The sequence below is a fragment of the Drosophila hydei genome, unplaced genomic scaffold, assembly GCF_003285905.1.
Source record: "Drosophila hydei strain 15085-1641.00,03,60 unplaced genomic scaffold, DhydRS2 tig00000418-arrow-arrow-pilon, whole genome shotgun sequence".
Lineage (NCBI taxonomy): Eukaryota > Metazoa > Arthropoda > Insecta > Diptera > Drosophilidae > Drosophila > Drosophila hydei.
This window is the reverse complement of record NW_022045727.1, coordinates 191,629-206,487: the sequence shown is the minus strand read 5'-3', so window position 1 is coordinate 206,487 and position 14,859 is coordinate 191,629. Positions and strand designations below refer to the sequence as shown.

The window sequence follows — 14,859 nt, the reverse complement described above, 5'->3', positions numbered from 1 at the left end:
ATATGAGTTAACCTGTTAGTAGATATTTTTTAAATGCATTGCGCAATTTACCAAAATCCCTAACGAGTAGTTGGGCTAATGGCATTCCCTCAATTGATAGTCTCACTGTCACTGACTTCTCTCTTTTCTGCCTAAACATATCCAAAGGAAATGCAGTTTTACTGCAAAACGTATATGGTAACCCATTGAGAAAACAGGAGTCGAATGCAGTTCCAATTCTCATTAATTTATTTTTATCAATGACTTTGCTTTGGGTGTATGACATATGAATGATTCAGTGAATGAGTGTATGAATATTTGATGTTTGACAATATATTGGCCAATCTTAATATCGATTGGAATTTTGGCAAGTGAGCCAAAGTTGGCATTAATATGTACGCGCGCATATGTGTATGTGTGTATGTGATGGCTGTTAAATGCATTTGTTTATAACAATATATAGAATTCAAATCCTGCGATCAGTACAATTTATAATTTTTGTTTTTCGTATTTCAGCTGTGTGAATATAAAATACATATACATATATTTATATGTTTAACTGTATTTAGTATTTCGTGTTTTCATTATCATCTTCAGCATCGGGTTAGAATTAAGGCTAATGGTTTAATGTGTATGCTTCGAGTGTATGTGTGTAAATTTAAACGTGTTCATTTATTTTGCTTGTGTGTTTTTTTCTCTTATCGAGTTTTAGTTCAACTAGATATCATCGATAAATTTATATATGTTAATAAGGAAACATTTTCTTTTTCTTGCCCGCATATTTTGTTTTCTTTTTCTGTTTTCGGCAAAGAGACGCGTGTAATATGGATGCAGCAGCAACGCTTTAGTGTCTAAACTTTACATTATGTTTAGATAAGGATTATATATTCTAGTCTTCTTAATATTCGTTCTAATCATTGCATATTGTTTTCTCGCTCTAAATCGTGATTGTGTGTGTGTTGTGTAGCTTTGTGTTCTTTTCCACCCATTTTCTTTTTGGTAATTTTGTTTGTATTAATTATTATTATTAATTGTTGCTGTTGCGTCTTTTGCCAGTTTTGCATAAGCTTAGTCGAGCCCATCGTCCACGAAATCGGACGACTCCTTTTTGGCCTTCGGTTCACTGCTGTTGGCGGGCTTGCCTTCTGCATCACAGAAGGCAGCTTCTTCGCTGTCAGCATCGCCAGCAGTTGGATCTCCAGCAGGGAATCCAGCGCCACCACCTGGGAAGCCACCCGGGAAGAAGTTCTTAACCAAGTTAAACATTTTCGGATTGGACACGTATTTGGAAATATTAGCCGGATTGCCCAGTATGTCTTGCATGGCAGCCGCCACTTCTGGATCTTTCATTTTTGACATCAAATCGCCAACGTCGAAGCCGGCGGGCATTCCGCCACCAGCACCAGGAAAGCCGCCACCACCTGAGAAACCGCCAGCACCTGGGAAGCCACCAGCTCCCGGAAAACTGCCTCCTGCACTGCTTTTAGCCTGCTCCTTGCGAGCCTTGTTCTGTGCACGCTGGCGCTCTTTAATCTTGCGTTCGGCATTCTTGCGCTCTTGCTTGATGCGGTGCTGCTCTATCTTCTTGGCATTGGGTGTCACCTCGCGCAGCCATTCGTCGGCCTCCTCATCGAAGTCCAGCTTGCATGCCTGACGCAAATCCTTGGCAGCCTCCTCAAACTTACCGAGCAGACGATTGGCGCGTCCACGGAACTTGTAGGCCGCCGCCGAGTCGCAATTGAGCTCCAAAGCCTTGTCGCAGTCACGTATGCATGCATTCGGCTTTTTCAGCTTCAAAAAGGCTTGGCCACGCTTGGCATAGAATAGGGCATTCCCAGGATTCAACTCAATGGCCTTAGTATAGAAACTGATGGCCTCTTCGAATTTCTGTTCGCTGTAAGCGGCTGCTGCCTGGCTACGTAAATCGCTAGCCTGATCGATTTCTTCCTCAGTGGCTACTTTTTCTGAGTCACCCATTGGCTGAGCTGATTCGACGTCGGCTTCAATGACACCTGCAGACAGAAATTCAAATTGAGGTTGGGAAGTTCAATAATTGAGACACGTGATTTTTTTCTGTTCAGCATATGGCATTACATTGCTTTTTCAGCATTACCTTCCATATCTAATTCGACATCAGACTCTGGCTCCGAAATGTATGCGTCTTCATCGCTTTTATCTGAATCATCCGCAGCCGAAGACTCCGCCGGCTTTGCTTTGGGACCGGCATCGCCACCAAAAGGGCATTTGCTAGGCGAACAAGAGATTTTTATAAAAACCATACAATTGTGTGCTTTCAAGGATTAATTACCTTACGCACACAAATACACACTTACCCAGTGTCCGGCATCTTGAAATCACCGTCAGGCACCTTGCCGCCGAACTTTTCTACAAAATCTTTCACAAACTGCAATTGGGGCATATTCAATACCGTGGGATTTGTATTGACAAAATCAATAAAGCCTTTCAGCTTAAGTAAATCTTCATGTTGTATTGGAGCGGCCATTTTTTAAATTTCGTTAGTTTTCTCGTAGATTCTTTCTATACTATTGCAACTTTATATATATATGTATCTAAAATGCGTCTCACACAAAATGCTGAAACAAAATTTTTCTCCGGTTGTCAAAGTGACCGATTGTTAGAGATAACCTTTTTACAAACAACTACTAGATATCGAGTATATATACTTATGAATACATAGGTGTGAAGCTTGAAGACTTGTTGACAGCCCTGTTTTATATTTCTTTCTCGCTCAACGAGATACCGATAGCACTGATAGCTCTTTACCATTAATCTATCGGGTAGTTCGCTATAAGCGATATATCGATATACTCTTACAATCGTTTTTAAATATCTTAACCAGTTTATGTAAGACCTACTAGAAAATTCAAATAGGGATAATTACCGTTGACTTTAAAATGTATACATACGTATGCAATTAATCTAGCGTGATGACACATAAAATGTATGCACTTTCTTAGCTAGGTACTCTAGCAACGAAAATAAATTAAAAATCTAAGTTTGTATTTTGGTCTGTTTAATTATATATGTATATATTAATATTTGAAGCATACTTCCAATTCAAAGCCAAATTACGTTTGTATTGATTTCAATGTAATTCAAATATGCACTTTAAGGAAAGTTTGTTTTTCTTTGCTATTTAACTTCAGTAGAGGTAAAAAAATATTGCTTTAAAAAAAACATTCTTAAACGATCAATTGTCTACAATAGTATTTTCGTATCATAATAGTTTTAATGTTCTTACTCGATATTTTGCTGAGGCTAAAAAAAAAATGTCTGTAAATTTAAAATTAACTGTCCGATTCTCATTGAAGCCGAAGGTTACGCCAAGAGTCACCAAACGGTGACGGTTGCGTATGCGGCTTCCAGTTGAGATAATTCAAATCAATAGTAAGTTTAGGGCGCTTGAACTGCGGCAGCTGCAGATGATCGTTGATTGTCTTGGCCGTAACACAGATCACATTTTGTCCCTTCCAGTATTTGATCATCTTCATGGATTGTAGGGTATAGATGATGTCGTCGTGGGTAATGCCGCTTGCTTCGCTTAGCTCTTTTATACTCGTCTGTTCCGCCGAGCAACGACCCTTCATCAGTTCGAGTAGCGTGTAGGCCCAGTAGCTGCGATAACTGAGCCTGCCTAGATCCGAAAGGGGCTTCTCCGGGCTGCCAATGACGCCCTCTTTGCGGGACAGCTCATAACTGAACGCAATCAACAATTTGCCGTAGCCCTTGCGCTGATGCGGTGGCAACACCAGAATACAGGCAACATTATTGTTGTCCATCGATTTCTTCTCTTTGGAGAAATAGCCAACAATGTGGCTGCCCTTCTTGTCCGTTTCGCAGAGCACATAGAAAAAGAACGGATCCATGTCAAAGTAGAGTACCTTGTGATCGAGAAACAGTTTGGCCATCAAGCAGAGCAGCTGGCAATAGAGCGGCTGCTCCTTGCCGTTTACCTCGAATATGGAGATGGTGCTCTTGCGGTAGATCTCTTTGCCTGGTGGCCTGCGCACCTGGCACGTAAACAAGTGATATCGGTAGCTCTTCTCCAACCGCATATATTTCAGGCAATACTCGCAGACGTACAGCACACGCGCCTTCCCGTACTCATCCGGAAAAGGACTAAAGTACCAGGTGTCTATCTCATAGTTGCCAAATTGTAGCTTATCAATATATTTGATCTTGGTTATGAACTCGTGCTCCTTCTCAAGCGCCGCCTGCGAGGCAGTCAACTCTGCATGGCTCTTCTGGACATGGTTAATTTCGTCGTAGCGTCGCTTTTGATAACGCGTCATTTTTCGATCGCTATAATCGTAGCGATTGTTCTCACATGCCGATAGATAGTAATCCTTGTTGCCTTGTCGCTTGGGTCGCATTACGTTACTTGCGCTCTGTTGGCTTGCAGCGTTGGCAAGGGCAATGGCACTGGCGCTGGTACTCGGCTGATCGCAGTTCAATGGCTCGGGCGGGCTGCTCGGTACCGTAATGCCACCTAAATCATCAGCATTGTCAGAAATGCGATGACGACCCACCCATTCGTCGAGGCGTCGGTTTAGTCCCACATAGTGCACATAATACTCGTTGGGGCTGATGCAGTTGACGGTGACGCGAGACTGAAGTACTTGGCCGGCGTGGACGGTGCCATCGGCGCGGCGTATATAGTAAATCTTCTCCGGGTTATCAGCTATATCGATCTTGTGCAACGCTGATGGATCATCTTCATCAGCATCAGCATCAGCATCGGCGTCAGCATCGGCATCAGCATCAGCATCGGTTGTCTCTGTTGCTGTAACCGTCTCCCCAGATGTTGTGTCGGTGTCCTGTTCTATTATCATAACATCGGAATCATTGGAATCAGAATCACAATCTTCTGAATTATCATCGTCAGACTCTTCATCTTCTTCATCATCCTCCTCTTCATCATCGCTGTTAGCCTCGTCGCTGCTGCTGGAGATGCTTTCAAATTGATCTTGTAGAATAAACGGAATTACTGGCTTCTGGCGAGGATCACGAGGGGCCAAGCGCATCTGTTGCACTTGAATTTGCTGTTTAGAGGGCATAACCATTTCTGCATGCTGTTGCTGTTGCTGTGGCTGTGGCTGTTGGCATCGGATTGGATGATCGGATCCGTAATGTGCGCGCTTATAGGGTGGAAGCAGATCGATAGGCTCATCGCCATCGTCAGTGGGTGATGCCGGAGTTTCGGGCATTTCCGTTGGCGTTTCCGTCTCCATTTCCGTATCGTGTTCCGGTTCAGCTTCTGTTGCTGGGGGTTCTTCAACTACCATTGCCGTTTCCGCTGTGGTTTCCACTTGCGCTTGTGTTTCGACCACAGATTCCTCTGGCACTTGAGCAACTTGCTCAGCTTCAGTGCCGGCAGGTGTATCGACGGACTCCACAGCGGATTCGGCAACGGTGCCCACATTTTCAGTAGCGCCACTGTTGCTGAAGTCCTCGTTGCCAATTAAATCGTTAACATCGACTACTGTGGTGGGTGAGGGCTCGTCTTCAGTGGTGGTATCGCTACCCTCAGAAGGTGATGTGTTTGAATCACTCGGCTCGCTGCTGCTCGAGCTGCTAGAGCTGCTGCTCTCCTCCCTTAAACCCTGTTGTTCGCCTGTGACTGGCGGTTCAATAGGTTGCTCGTCTATGGATGTTTGGGACGTTGCAGATGAATCCGGGTCTGCTAAGTTGGTAGTGTTGCCATGCTCTGGTGTGCTACTGGTTACATGCGATCGATATGCCTCGCTGTCATCCAGGTCGGAGGGCTCCGTAGAGCCACTGAGGCTTAGACTGTCCTTTAGCTCAGCTTCCGCATCATCTACCGGTGAATGCGGCTGTTTGGGGATCATTTCGTAGCATTTGTTATCATCCGCCATTTCCTTGCGATACATAGGTTTCTTAAAGTCCTCGGAGGACATTTTATTTCTTAATAGTTATTGCCGTTTATATATTCAACAGATCTCAAATGAAAATTTTCCCATTTGTTTTGCTACGCAAAAACAAAACTAATAATAAGTCATAGCGATGGAACTGTACCATTACTTCGATATATATTACATGGTATCGATAACATTAGAATTTATAAGCTATAAAAAATAATATTTTAATATTATAATAATAATAAGAGATGGAATAGACAAATAATATATAAATATATATCATACGCAATTTTCAAATAATTAATTTACTGGAGCAATTACATTAGCATGCATTTGCCGTTGCGAGAATAAATATGGTGTTGGTCAACGCCAAGCACATTTTGGCGCAAATTTCCATACGCTTGTGTACGGCAGCACATGTGTGCATACACATGCATTTACACTGACAAATAAAAGTATACGTATGATTAATGTTAGCTGTATAACTTTATTAATGATCGTACATAAACATATTTAACAGAAATAACAGCAATAACAGTAGTAATTTTGTTTAGAAATCAAGTTGTACATTGGATTCAGATATTTAAACATAATTACGAGACAATTTTCTTAAATTAGTTCAATACTTATCACAAAATCCAAAAATGTATAATTCTTATAGAATTTTGCAAAGATATTTAAGCAAGTTTTGCGATTTTTTTTAATGAAAGCTACAAACAATTTTGAAATATTTCAAGCCTTACACCACCGGAATTATCATATTAAATATGTATTTAAAACGTCTTGCAAATCAATTTAAACAACAATCAAATGTTTAATCGGATATTGGTTTGGTAGCTTAACTCCATGAATATGGGTTCACTTCTATTTTATTTACGTGCTTATTAACTAAATAATCGTAGAAAAAACAACAAAATGCATATATTTTAGTATATATATGTATCTATGTGTGTCTATGTATACATTTAAGTTGAAGCCATGTATTGTTTGTGTATGGAGTGGAATATGTGTACAAAAAAATCAGTGCGTTAATGGTTTGTTAGAATTTGCCTTTAGGCTAATATTAATGCGAGCCCGACATAGGTTACAAGCACAATTTGTATATATAGCTAGTAATATATGCATGGACACTTGAATTTCAATCAATCTTTCATACAGTATGTGCAGTAAACAATTAACAAGTAAAACAAAGAACAGATATATAATATACATGTATATATATATAGTACGTAAATGCTAAGCTATTGAGAAGGACTACTACTCGTAAGCAAATACATTTTCAAATTACAGTTAAAATAAATAGTTTACTAATTTACATTCCATATCTCCATAGCTAATACATGGATGCGTTTGTATATATAGATATATATACGAGTTCAAATGGAGTCGTCAATTAGGTTTGCAAACTGGCACTGCTAAGTCCATTGCCACCAACCACTGTATCGGGATTCTCGATGCGTATAAAGCGTTGCATGAACTCGCTGCAGCGGCTATGATAATCAATTGTCACATTGCATTTGCTGCTGCGCAACAGAACACGACCAAAGATCGTAGCTACAGTCAAAAAGATAAACAATTAAAGTTAAAAAATAAAGATATATATATATATATATATACTTATAGATGCTGTAAACAGCAATGAATACGCACCGATATTGTTTGCGTCGTAGTCGCCGCGTTCAATACCCTCGCATAGGAAGAGGCACAAATGCTTAAAGACATTTCGTTTGGGCTCGCTTAACAGATCTATGTACCTCTCGGCGTCCGCTTTACTACGGGTGGCCAAGAGATCATCCACAAACGGCTCCAGTAGCGCCTGTTCCGGTAGATCGAGCAACAGCAACAGCGCCTCGGCCGCTGTTTGTGGAGTGCCCGCTGCAACGGCAAACAACCAATAGTAAATATATTTATGTATATATATACGACTTATGTATTGACTTAATTGGAACTTACGAAATTTATCATCTGACCAGGTGTCAAGCCAATCTCGCACGGCATTGAATTGACTGCTGAGCGGCTGGCAGCGATCGTAGCTCTGAAAGATGCCCTTGAGCTGGCCGCTTTGCTTGTGCAGATAATCGATTAGCAGGAAATATTCGCGAGGCATTGGAACACGATACATGGGCGTCACATCCAGCATCTACAAAAAGGAGTTGTAATGTATAAATATGTAAATCTATATATATTTATAAATGCATATATACCAGTTCTTTGATTTCGGTCAGTGTGTATTCGCCGATCGGTCGTTCAGTGCGACACATTGTCTCCATTGATAGGCCAAAGCAGCTGGGCTGATATTCACCCGTTACGGTTATGAAGATATCTCGTCCGGAGCGGACATGGAGTATAAGTATATCGAAATCGCACCTGTCAGAAGTACTGCATATCTTCTTAAGCAGACCCGTTACAGAATTCGCATCGGCCAACATGCGGACACGTATACTCCGTGCGGAGTCAATCATTAAACTGTCCGAGCGCGGATCCACATGAAGCCACTTCTCGCAGATATCATTGGGTAAGTCCTTAACCTTGAACTTAAAGTCCACCTGTTGCGAACAATCGTTGTACACATTAAAGTCCCGTATGACCGGCTCGTTGAACCGCACCAAACCAAACTCGATGATCGGTCGGTCTGTGATTATTTGGGGCTGGCTGTCGTTCTCACGCTTGTCCACCGCCTTGAGCACCTCGCTCAAGACCATCTTGTACTTGTAATCATCGCGTGTTTTAATCTTTACACGAAATATGGCATAGACCGGCTTATGATCGCTTTCCCGTATCTCCATGACGCCATTGTATTCCAACTGCTCGATACGTTTGCCCTTCCATAAAACGCGATCGCAATACGCCGGCGCTCGTTGTTTTTCGCCCGTGTCATAGGTATCGGTGCCCACGTCGTATTTATAAGTTGGTGCAAACTTTATCTCACCCTCCGTATATCCCTTAAAGCATCTATCATAACTCATCTCCATGCGCAGCTGATCGAACTGCAGCATCAGCTCAAACGTTTGCGCATCACTCATTGGCCCCGGGCGTTGCTGTCCAATCGGCTCCTGTATGCGATAATTGAGATCACCCAGCCAGAAAATGTGACTGCGATTTCAGAAAGAAAACGAGAAAGAGAGAGAGAGAACGATTAGATCTCTGTTTGCTGCATTGTTTTTGCTGCACTTACTCGTGATCGTTGATAGTGCGGAGCTGCAGTCCATTCTCCTCAAATCGCATGGACATGTCAATGGCTTTATAGTCATCATTTCGCTCCGCCACGTTGCCCATGTGCGCGGCCAGATGCGAGTTCACAAAGCAGATGTTTGCCTCGTTGAGCTGAAAGCTGACAGCCACGCCTCCCTTATTGCCCAACGTTTTGAATACGCCACGTGCCACAGAGTTTACTCGGCATCGCACGATATGTTGACGTAATTGTTTACGAACAATTATTATTAACATAATGCCATATAATCGCACCGATTGCAACTCCTCATACTCCACACCATTATGCAAGTTCTCCAATATTTTCCGCCTGCAATAGAGAGAGAGAGAGAGATTAACATACATATATATATATATATATTTATATTTATATAATTAAAGATAGAGAGAAGAGTGTACAAATAGAGCTGGAAACCAAACAATTTTAAATTCTTTGCTATTCTAATTTGAGATTCGTATTTAGATTAACAAAAAGTTTCGGAAATTTTAGTACATTGTAACGTGGCTTGTATATTGCATATTTTAAAATAATCTATTTTCACATTAATTAATAACAATCTATTTAATTACTAACTACTTGAATCACATTTACTTATTGATATTGTCAATATGTTTTATAAATAAGGTTTCAATGGCTATTAAACAAATGCCACATGACCTCTTGAAAGAGGATTTGGGTTTTCTTTTAAGGCTGAGTCTAGCTGAAAAATGCTTTGGACAGTTTCTTAATGCATATTGTCTTGTGTTGAGTCCTATAGATCACTTACACCCACTGCGTGGCATACATTTGCATCTGATTGCCGTTGAGCATGGCCTTGGCCGTGGTTTCCAGCTCCTGCAGCCCAATAGCATAGATATCCGGTGCCTTTTCTCCACATGCTAGCCATGGACGTAGCGTATTTTTGTTATCCCAGCAAGGTCTGTTATTTACGTTCCAGGTGGCACAGTAGATGCTGTAAAAGACGACGGCATTTATGAAATAATGGTTCATCGAATATCATACACAATCATACACAATATCCTTGTAGACAATGTATTCGCTCTCGCGCTTCTTTAGCTCCTGTTTCACTTCGCCAATCTCGCGATAATCGTCGAGCCAGCGAAAATTGAGCACCGCCTCCGATGGCGATCCCCCGTCCCACATGGTCCTCTTGCAGGAATCGATTTCTGCGCAGAACTCATTGAACTCATCTGAGCCTAGCTCTGTTCGAATTGGGTGATAGCAGTACTGGCTTGGTCTATCATCATCCGTGCACAGTTCAAACTGTTGCTCCGTTTTGGAACCCTTGTTATCTGTAGAGCTTACAACATATTATATATATACTGAACACAGATGAACAGAAGAGAAGTAGAGAGACAAATAGATAGTTAACACCTACCCGTTGTCAATTTAAAGGATGTGTTTATTGGAAAAACTTTGTTTATTTTTAGGTCATTGCTTCCTGTCAATGGTGTGCGCAGCAGAGAAAATGAGATGATCGCGTATGTTCCGCCAGATGAAGAGGAAACGAGCGTTAGCAGACCCTCAAAATGTTCCCGGCCCTTGATTTGATAAGCTTCGAAAATCTGTAAAAACAAAAAAGAATTGAATCTGTGAAAAAAAAATCCATTTTTTAATGTCTTTACTTTTCGTAAATTTATTTTGGGCCATCTGCAGAATATTGGTTTAACTTTTGGCAATAACCTAAACAAACAATTAAACATAGTTATAACTAAAATGTATGTGTAAAACCTACTGTGATCTACTTTTTGATATGCACCAAAAATAACAAGTGGGCTTTCAAATAGTACAAAATAAATACTTTGCTCCATTAAAGTTATGAGCTCCGTACTTGGCTTGACTTCTCTAAGGTATCCATTTTGAGTAAATAACAGGGTCGTGCTTAGAGCAGCAAAGCCAGCCTATGGCTACCTCATTGTCAAGCCTCAAATAACATTCTTATCAGCCGGATGACGCCTGCTCTCTGGTATGCCCGAAATCGGACACTGTTTTCAATGATCAACGAAAAATGATCCGACGAATTGACATTCTAATTGGACTACACCTTGTATGATCCTAACTGGATAAGTTTTGGGGGTCTAATCAACTTTCCAAGATAGCCACCGCTGATTCCAAATTAATTGAAAAACTAAAAAAAAGCTAGAGTGAAGATAACAATCTTATGTCCTCAAGGTTCAGTTGCATACCCACGCCCAGCCGCGAGCATGATATCGCATGGAAATGTGTAGCAATACAAATACGCGAACAACAAATCGATTATTCACGGAAACAAGTAAACTTACCAGGTGAACTGTTTCGTCTGCCTTGAAGCGCTGCTGCACAATCGACAGCGTTGTTTCCTCTGGCACTGCAGCTGCGCTTGTATCCGCGGCATTAGGGTAGCTGCTGCCGCGCTCCATGGATAAGTGGGTTTTGTATCTTCAGCTAGCTTTTCAATTATTATTGCTAAACTGCTACAACACGGGGAATGTAGAATACTGGGTGTACTCTAGTACGATATTCAAGGGTTAGTTCCACTGCAAAATTTGTGGTTTTCTTTTAGAGTGGCTATTTTTAGTTAACACTAGCGACGAGTGACGACACCAGTTTGTTTTTTTTTCTGCTTAAGACTAATACCGAAACCGACACAAGGAAAGAAAACTATATTTCTTTCTAAATAAAATACATTTCTTGTTTGCTTTCCTGAGTTATATCTTCTGTTTGCTTTTTACTATTGCGAGACGGTGGGTGTGGGCGGGCACAGTATTTTTTATTATTTTTTTTTTGATAGCACACACCGATGCAATCGCAGTCACTTATTCACAGTCGCGTAGAACGAACGGTTATTGGCGATGACGATAATTTTAATTCAGCCGTTGGTGTTGCTTTAAATTGCTGTAATTTATTATTTATTTAAATTTTAATATATCGACTGCACATTAGTCATTTATGCCGATTTCTGCAGAATTTAAGCGGAATGTAGATATCACAACGGCAATAACAACAGCAATAACAAAAACAACTTCAAAGAGTAGTGGTATGCACAAACATTCAACCCGAGCAATAAAACCAACGTCAACAGCTGGAATTGAACATAGCCCCCAGCGCAAGCACAGGGCTACATCGCAATCAAATGAATCTGTTAACCAACACTGTCAGCTGACAGTGCTGTTAGCAGCAGCACCATCAACTTTAATTTCATTGCACTCACACACAAAGTTGTTTTGCGGCTATTTCACAAAAAAAGAGGGAATATGTCACAATACCAAAAGGAAATAGTCCAGGCTGTGCTCATAGCGGACAACAATGTGTGGAACTTTAAACCGCTTTCGGACGAAGGCTCCATGGTGCGATTTTGAGTTTTATTTAAATGTTTCTGTTTCTGTTGGGTTTGGCCACGCACGTTGCTATAATATATTTGTTATTTACATACATTTATACAGGCGCTGCTGCCCCTAGTGAATGTTAGCATGCTGGATTATGCTCTAATTGCGCTTAATCGCAGCGGCGTCGAGGAGGTATTTGTTTATGCCAGCCTTTATTTGCAGAACATACGCGACCACATCAAGTAAGCTAATTTCAAATTGAGGTCTGCCTATTTCAACAATCAATCTGTAACACACAACAGCGTCCACTTGTTTGTGGACAGTGACTTGAAATATACTTGTATATATATATATATATATATATGTATTCTGTTTGCAGACGAGGCATCGCCACCTATGCTTCGTGGTCCTTTAAGATGACAGTCCATGTGATTGGCGGAGAAGGCTGTCGTTGCTTTGGGGATGCGATGCGGGATCTTGATGCTAAGGCTTTGATACGTGGCAATTTTATACTACTGGGCGCAGATACGGTGACCAATGCAGACCTGCGTCCAGTATTAGAACAGCATAAGCGCATGGCAAAGTTCGATAAAGGTACGGCCGCCACGCTTGTGTTTAAGGAGTGCGCCAGCAGCAATGAACGAACAGGCAATGAGCTCCTAATTGCTGTGGATAAACATAATACTCGGCTACATTATCATCAGCGATTGCGCATGAATCATAAGGAGACACGTTACCAGATACCGCTTGATGTGTTCCTTAACAATTCGTGCGTTACGCTGCATCACAATCTACTCGATCCACAAATTGCTATTGGCTCGCCATCGATGCTGTCGTTGTTTAGTGATAATTTCGATTTCCAAACACGCGACGATTTTGTTCGAGGCTTGCTTATTAACGAGGAACTCTTGGACAGCCGTATCTATGTGGCACTGTTGCCGCCTGCCCAATATGCACACAAAGTGAACAATTGGCTCTCCTATCAGCTGGTTAGCCGGGACATTATAAGTCGTTGGGCCTATCCGTTGGTGCCCGACATGGGCGTCTATAAGCTGCAACAGCAGTATGTTTTCTACAAGGACAACATCTACAAGAGCCAAGAGGCGAACGTCTCTAAAGTGGCACTGCAGGAGAATGTTGTTATACAGACAGGCAGCCATGTGGATGCCGGCACGTCAATTAGTTGCAGCGTAATTGGCGCTAATTGCCGCATTGGCAAGAACTGCGTGCTCAATAATGTCTTCCTCATGGCTGATGTGATTATTCAAGACAACTGCCACCTGCGGCACTGCGTCATAGGCTCTGGTACGGTTATCAATGAGAATTGCGACATTGGCGCAGGCTGCGTATTGGGTGCCAAGTGCATCCTGCCCGCCAGCACAAAGCTAGCCAATACGCTGGTCACCAGCTCACCTAGTACACAGCGCACCGGAGAGATTGAACAGGGTAAGGCCTTCAATCAATTCCTCAATTGCTCTTCTCAATTCATGTGAATTTATTTTGCAGTTGCACTGGAATCCATTGGGCCAGCTGCATACATAGTTAATGATCTGACAACTGGTGATCCGGACGATTCCGATGCGGATGACCACTTGATGTCACAACTGACGACTCTCTGCATACCGAAAATGTGTGACCTGCGGAATGCGGCAATCGCGGATAGCGATTGCAGCTACTCCAGTGACGACGATGACAACGAGGATGAATCTCGCTTAGCAACTCCGCTGCCCGACGATACAAACAGTAAGCATTGACCACAAAAGAGGGAAAACAACAAATTGATGATTTACTACCATTCTTTGCCATTGCAGTCTTTCTCTCAGAAGTCATCGACTCGTTAACGCGCGGCTATCGCGAGAAATCCAATCCGGACTTTCTTATACTTGAGATTAACTCCTCGCGTTATGCGTACAATATGTCTCTCAAGGAGGTAAATTTCAATGTGGTCAAAGCTGTCTTTGCCATGGAGAGCATCATCGAGCCAGCTAACGATAACGTTTTGGTAGCCATCAATGCGGTTTTCAAGCAACTGGGACCTGTTGTCTCTAACTATATTAAGAGCGAAGATGCTATGATGGATTGCCTGAAGGCTTTGGAGGTACTCAACCGGTTTTCTTGTTTTATTTGTAGTTTTATTAATTATCTGTTATGTTTATTATTCTCAGGACATTTGCGAGGAAAACAAACTGGTGCATGAAAAGATCTCCCAAGTGGTGCATTATCTGTACGACAAAGACTTCGTCTCCGAGGATGCCATACACAAGTGGTACGATCAACTGGATGTCCAAGAACATGCGACGTTGCGTCACAGTCTCGCCAAGCTTGTCGACTGGCTGAACCAATCGAGCGAGGATGATGACGACGACGATGAAGATGATGATGAGTAGGATGGTGATGATTAGCCAGCTGACTAAAAGTGTTCCTTTGCATAAACGAAATACAATTAATTAAAAGTCGATCTGTG

General features: G+C 41.9%; 4 protein-coding genes across 5 annotated transcripts; 1 reads left to right on the top strand and 3 right to left on the bottom strand.

Moving 5' to 3' along the window:
• Positions 1-208: 208 nt before the first annotated feature.
• On the bottom strand, positions 209-2,659 carry LOC111605292 (hsc70-interacting protein 1-like). The gene is made up of 3 exons (XM_023323743.2): positions 2,313-2,659; positions 2,093-2,226; positions 209-1,991 (listed from the first exon to the last, which is right to left on the bottom strand). Exons 1-3 carry the CDS (start codon positions 2,480-2,482, stop codon positions 1,048-1,050), a joined length of 1,248 nt encoding a protein of 415 aa, XP_023179511.1. The 5' UTR covers positions 2,483-2,659; the 3' UTR covers positions 209-1,047.
• Positions 2,660-3,176: 517 nt separating this feature from the next.
• On the bottom strand, positions 3,177-6,023 carry LOC111605291 (males-absent on the first protein-like). The gene has a single exon (XM_023323741.2). It carries the CDS (start codon positions 5,916-5,918, stop codon positions 3,303-3,305), a length of 2,616 nt encoding a protein of 871 aa, XP_023179509.1. The 5' UTR covers positions 5,919-6,023; the 3' UTR covers positions 3,177-3,302.
• Positions 6,024-7,197: 1,174 nt separating this feature from the next.
• On the bottom strand, positions 7,198-12,134 carry LOC111605304 (type II inositol 1,4,5-trisphosphate 5-phosphatase). 2 transcript variants are annotated; one of them, XM_023323761.2, is made up of 9 exons: positions 11,373-12,134; positions 10,469-10,655; positions 10,103-10,382; positions 9,857-10,042; positions 9,055-9,399; positions 8,084-8,972; positions 7,833-8,019; positions 7,530-7,754; positions 7,198-7,433 (listed from the first exon to the last, which is right to left on the bottom strand). In XM_023323761.2, the coding sequence occupies exons 1-9, from the start codon at positions 11,487-11,489 to the stop codon at positions 7,273-7,275; spliced, it is 2,577 nt and encodes an 858-aa protein (XP_023179529.1). In that variant the 5' UTR covers positions 11,490-12,134; the 3' UTR covers positions 7,198-7,272. The 2 variants fall into 2 exon arrangements, with proteins under 2 accessions (XP_023179529.1, XP_023179530.1); XM_023323762.2 differs by lacking the exon at positions 11,373-12,134 and adding an exon at positions 10,716-10,825.
• A 100-nt stretch (positions 12,135-12,234) lies between these two features.
• On the top strand, positions 12,235-14,853 carry LOC111605306 (translation initiation factor eIF-2B subunit epsilon). Its single transcript, XM_023323763.2, has 6 exons — positions 12,235-12,416; positions 12,513-12,637; positions 12,775-13,841; positions 13,902-14,138; positions 14,207-14,493; positions 14,561-14,853. Exons 1-6 carry the CDS (start codon positions 12,324-12,326, stop codon positions 14,780-14,782), a joined length of 2,031 nt encoding a protein of 676 aa, XP_023179531.1. The 5' UTR covers positions 12,235-12,323; the 3' UTR covers positions 14,783-14,853.
• The last annotated feature ends 6 nt before the right edge of the window (positions 14,854-14,859 follow it).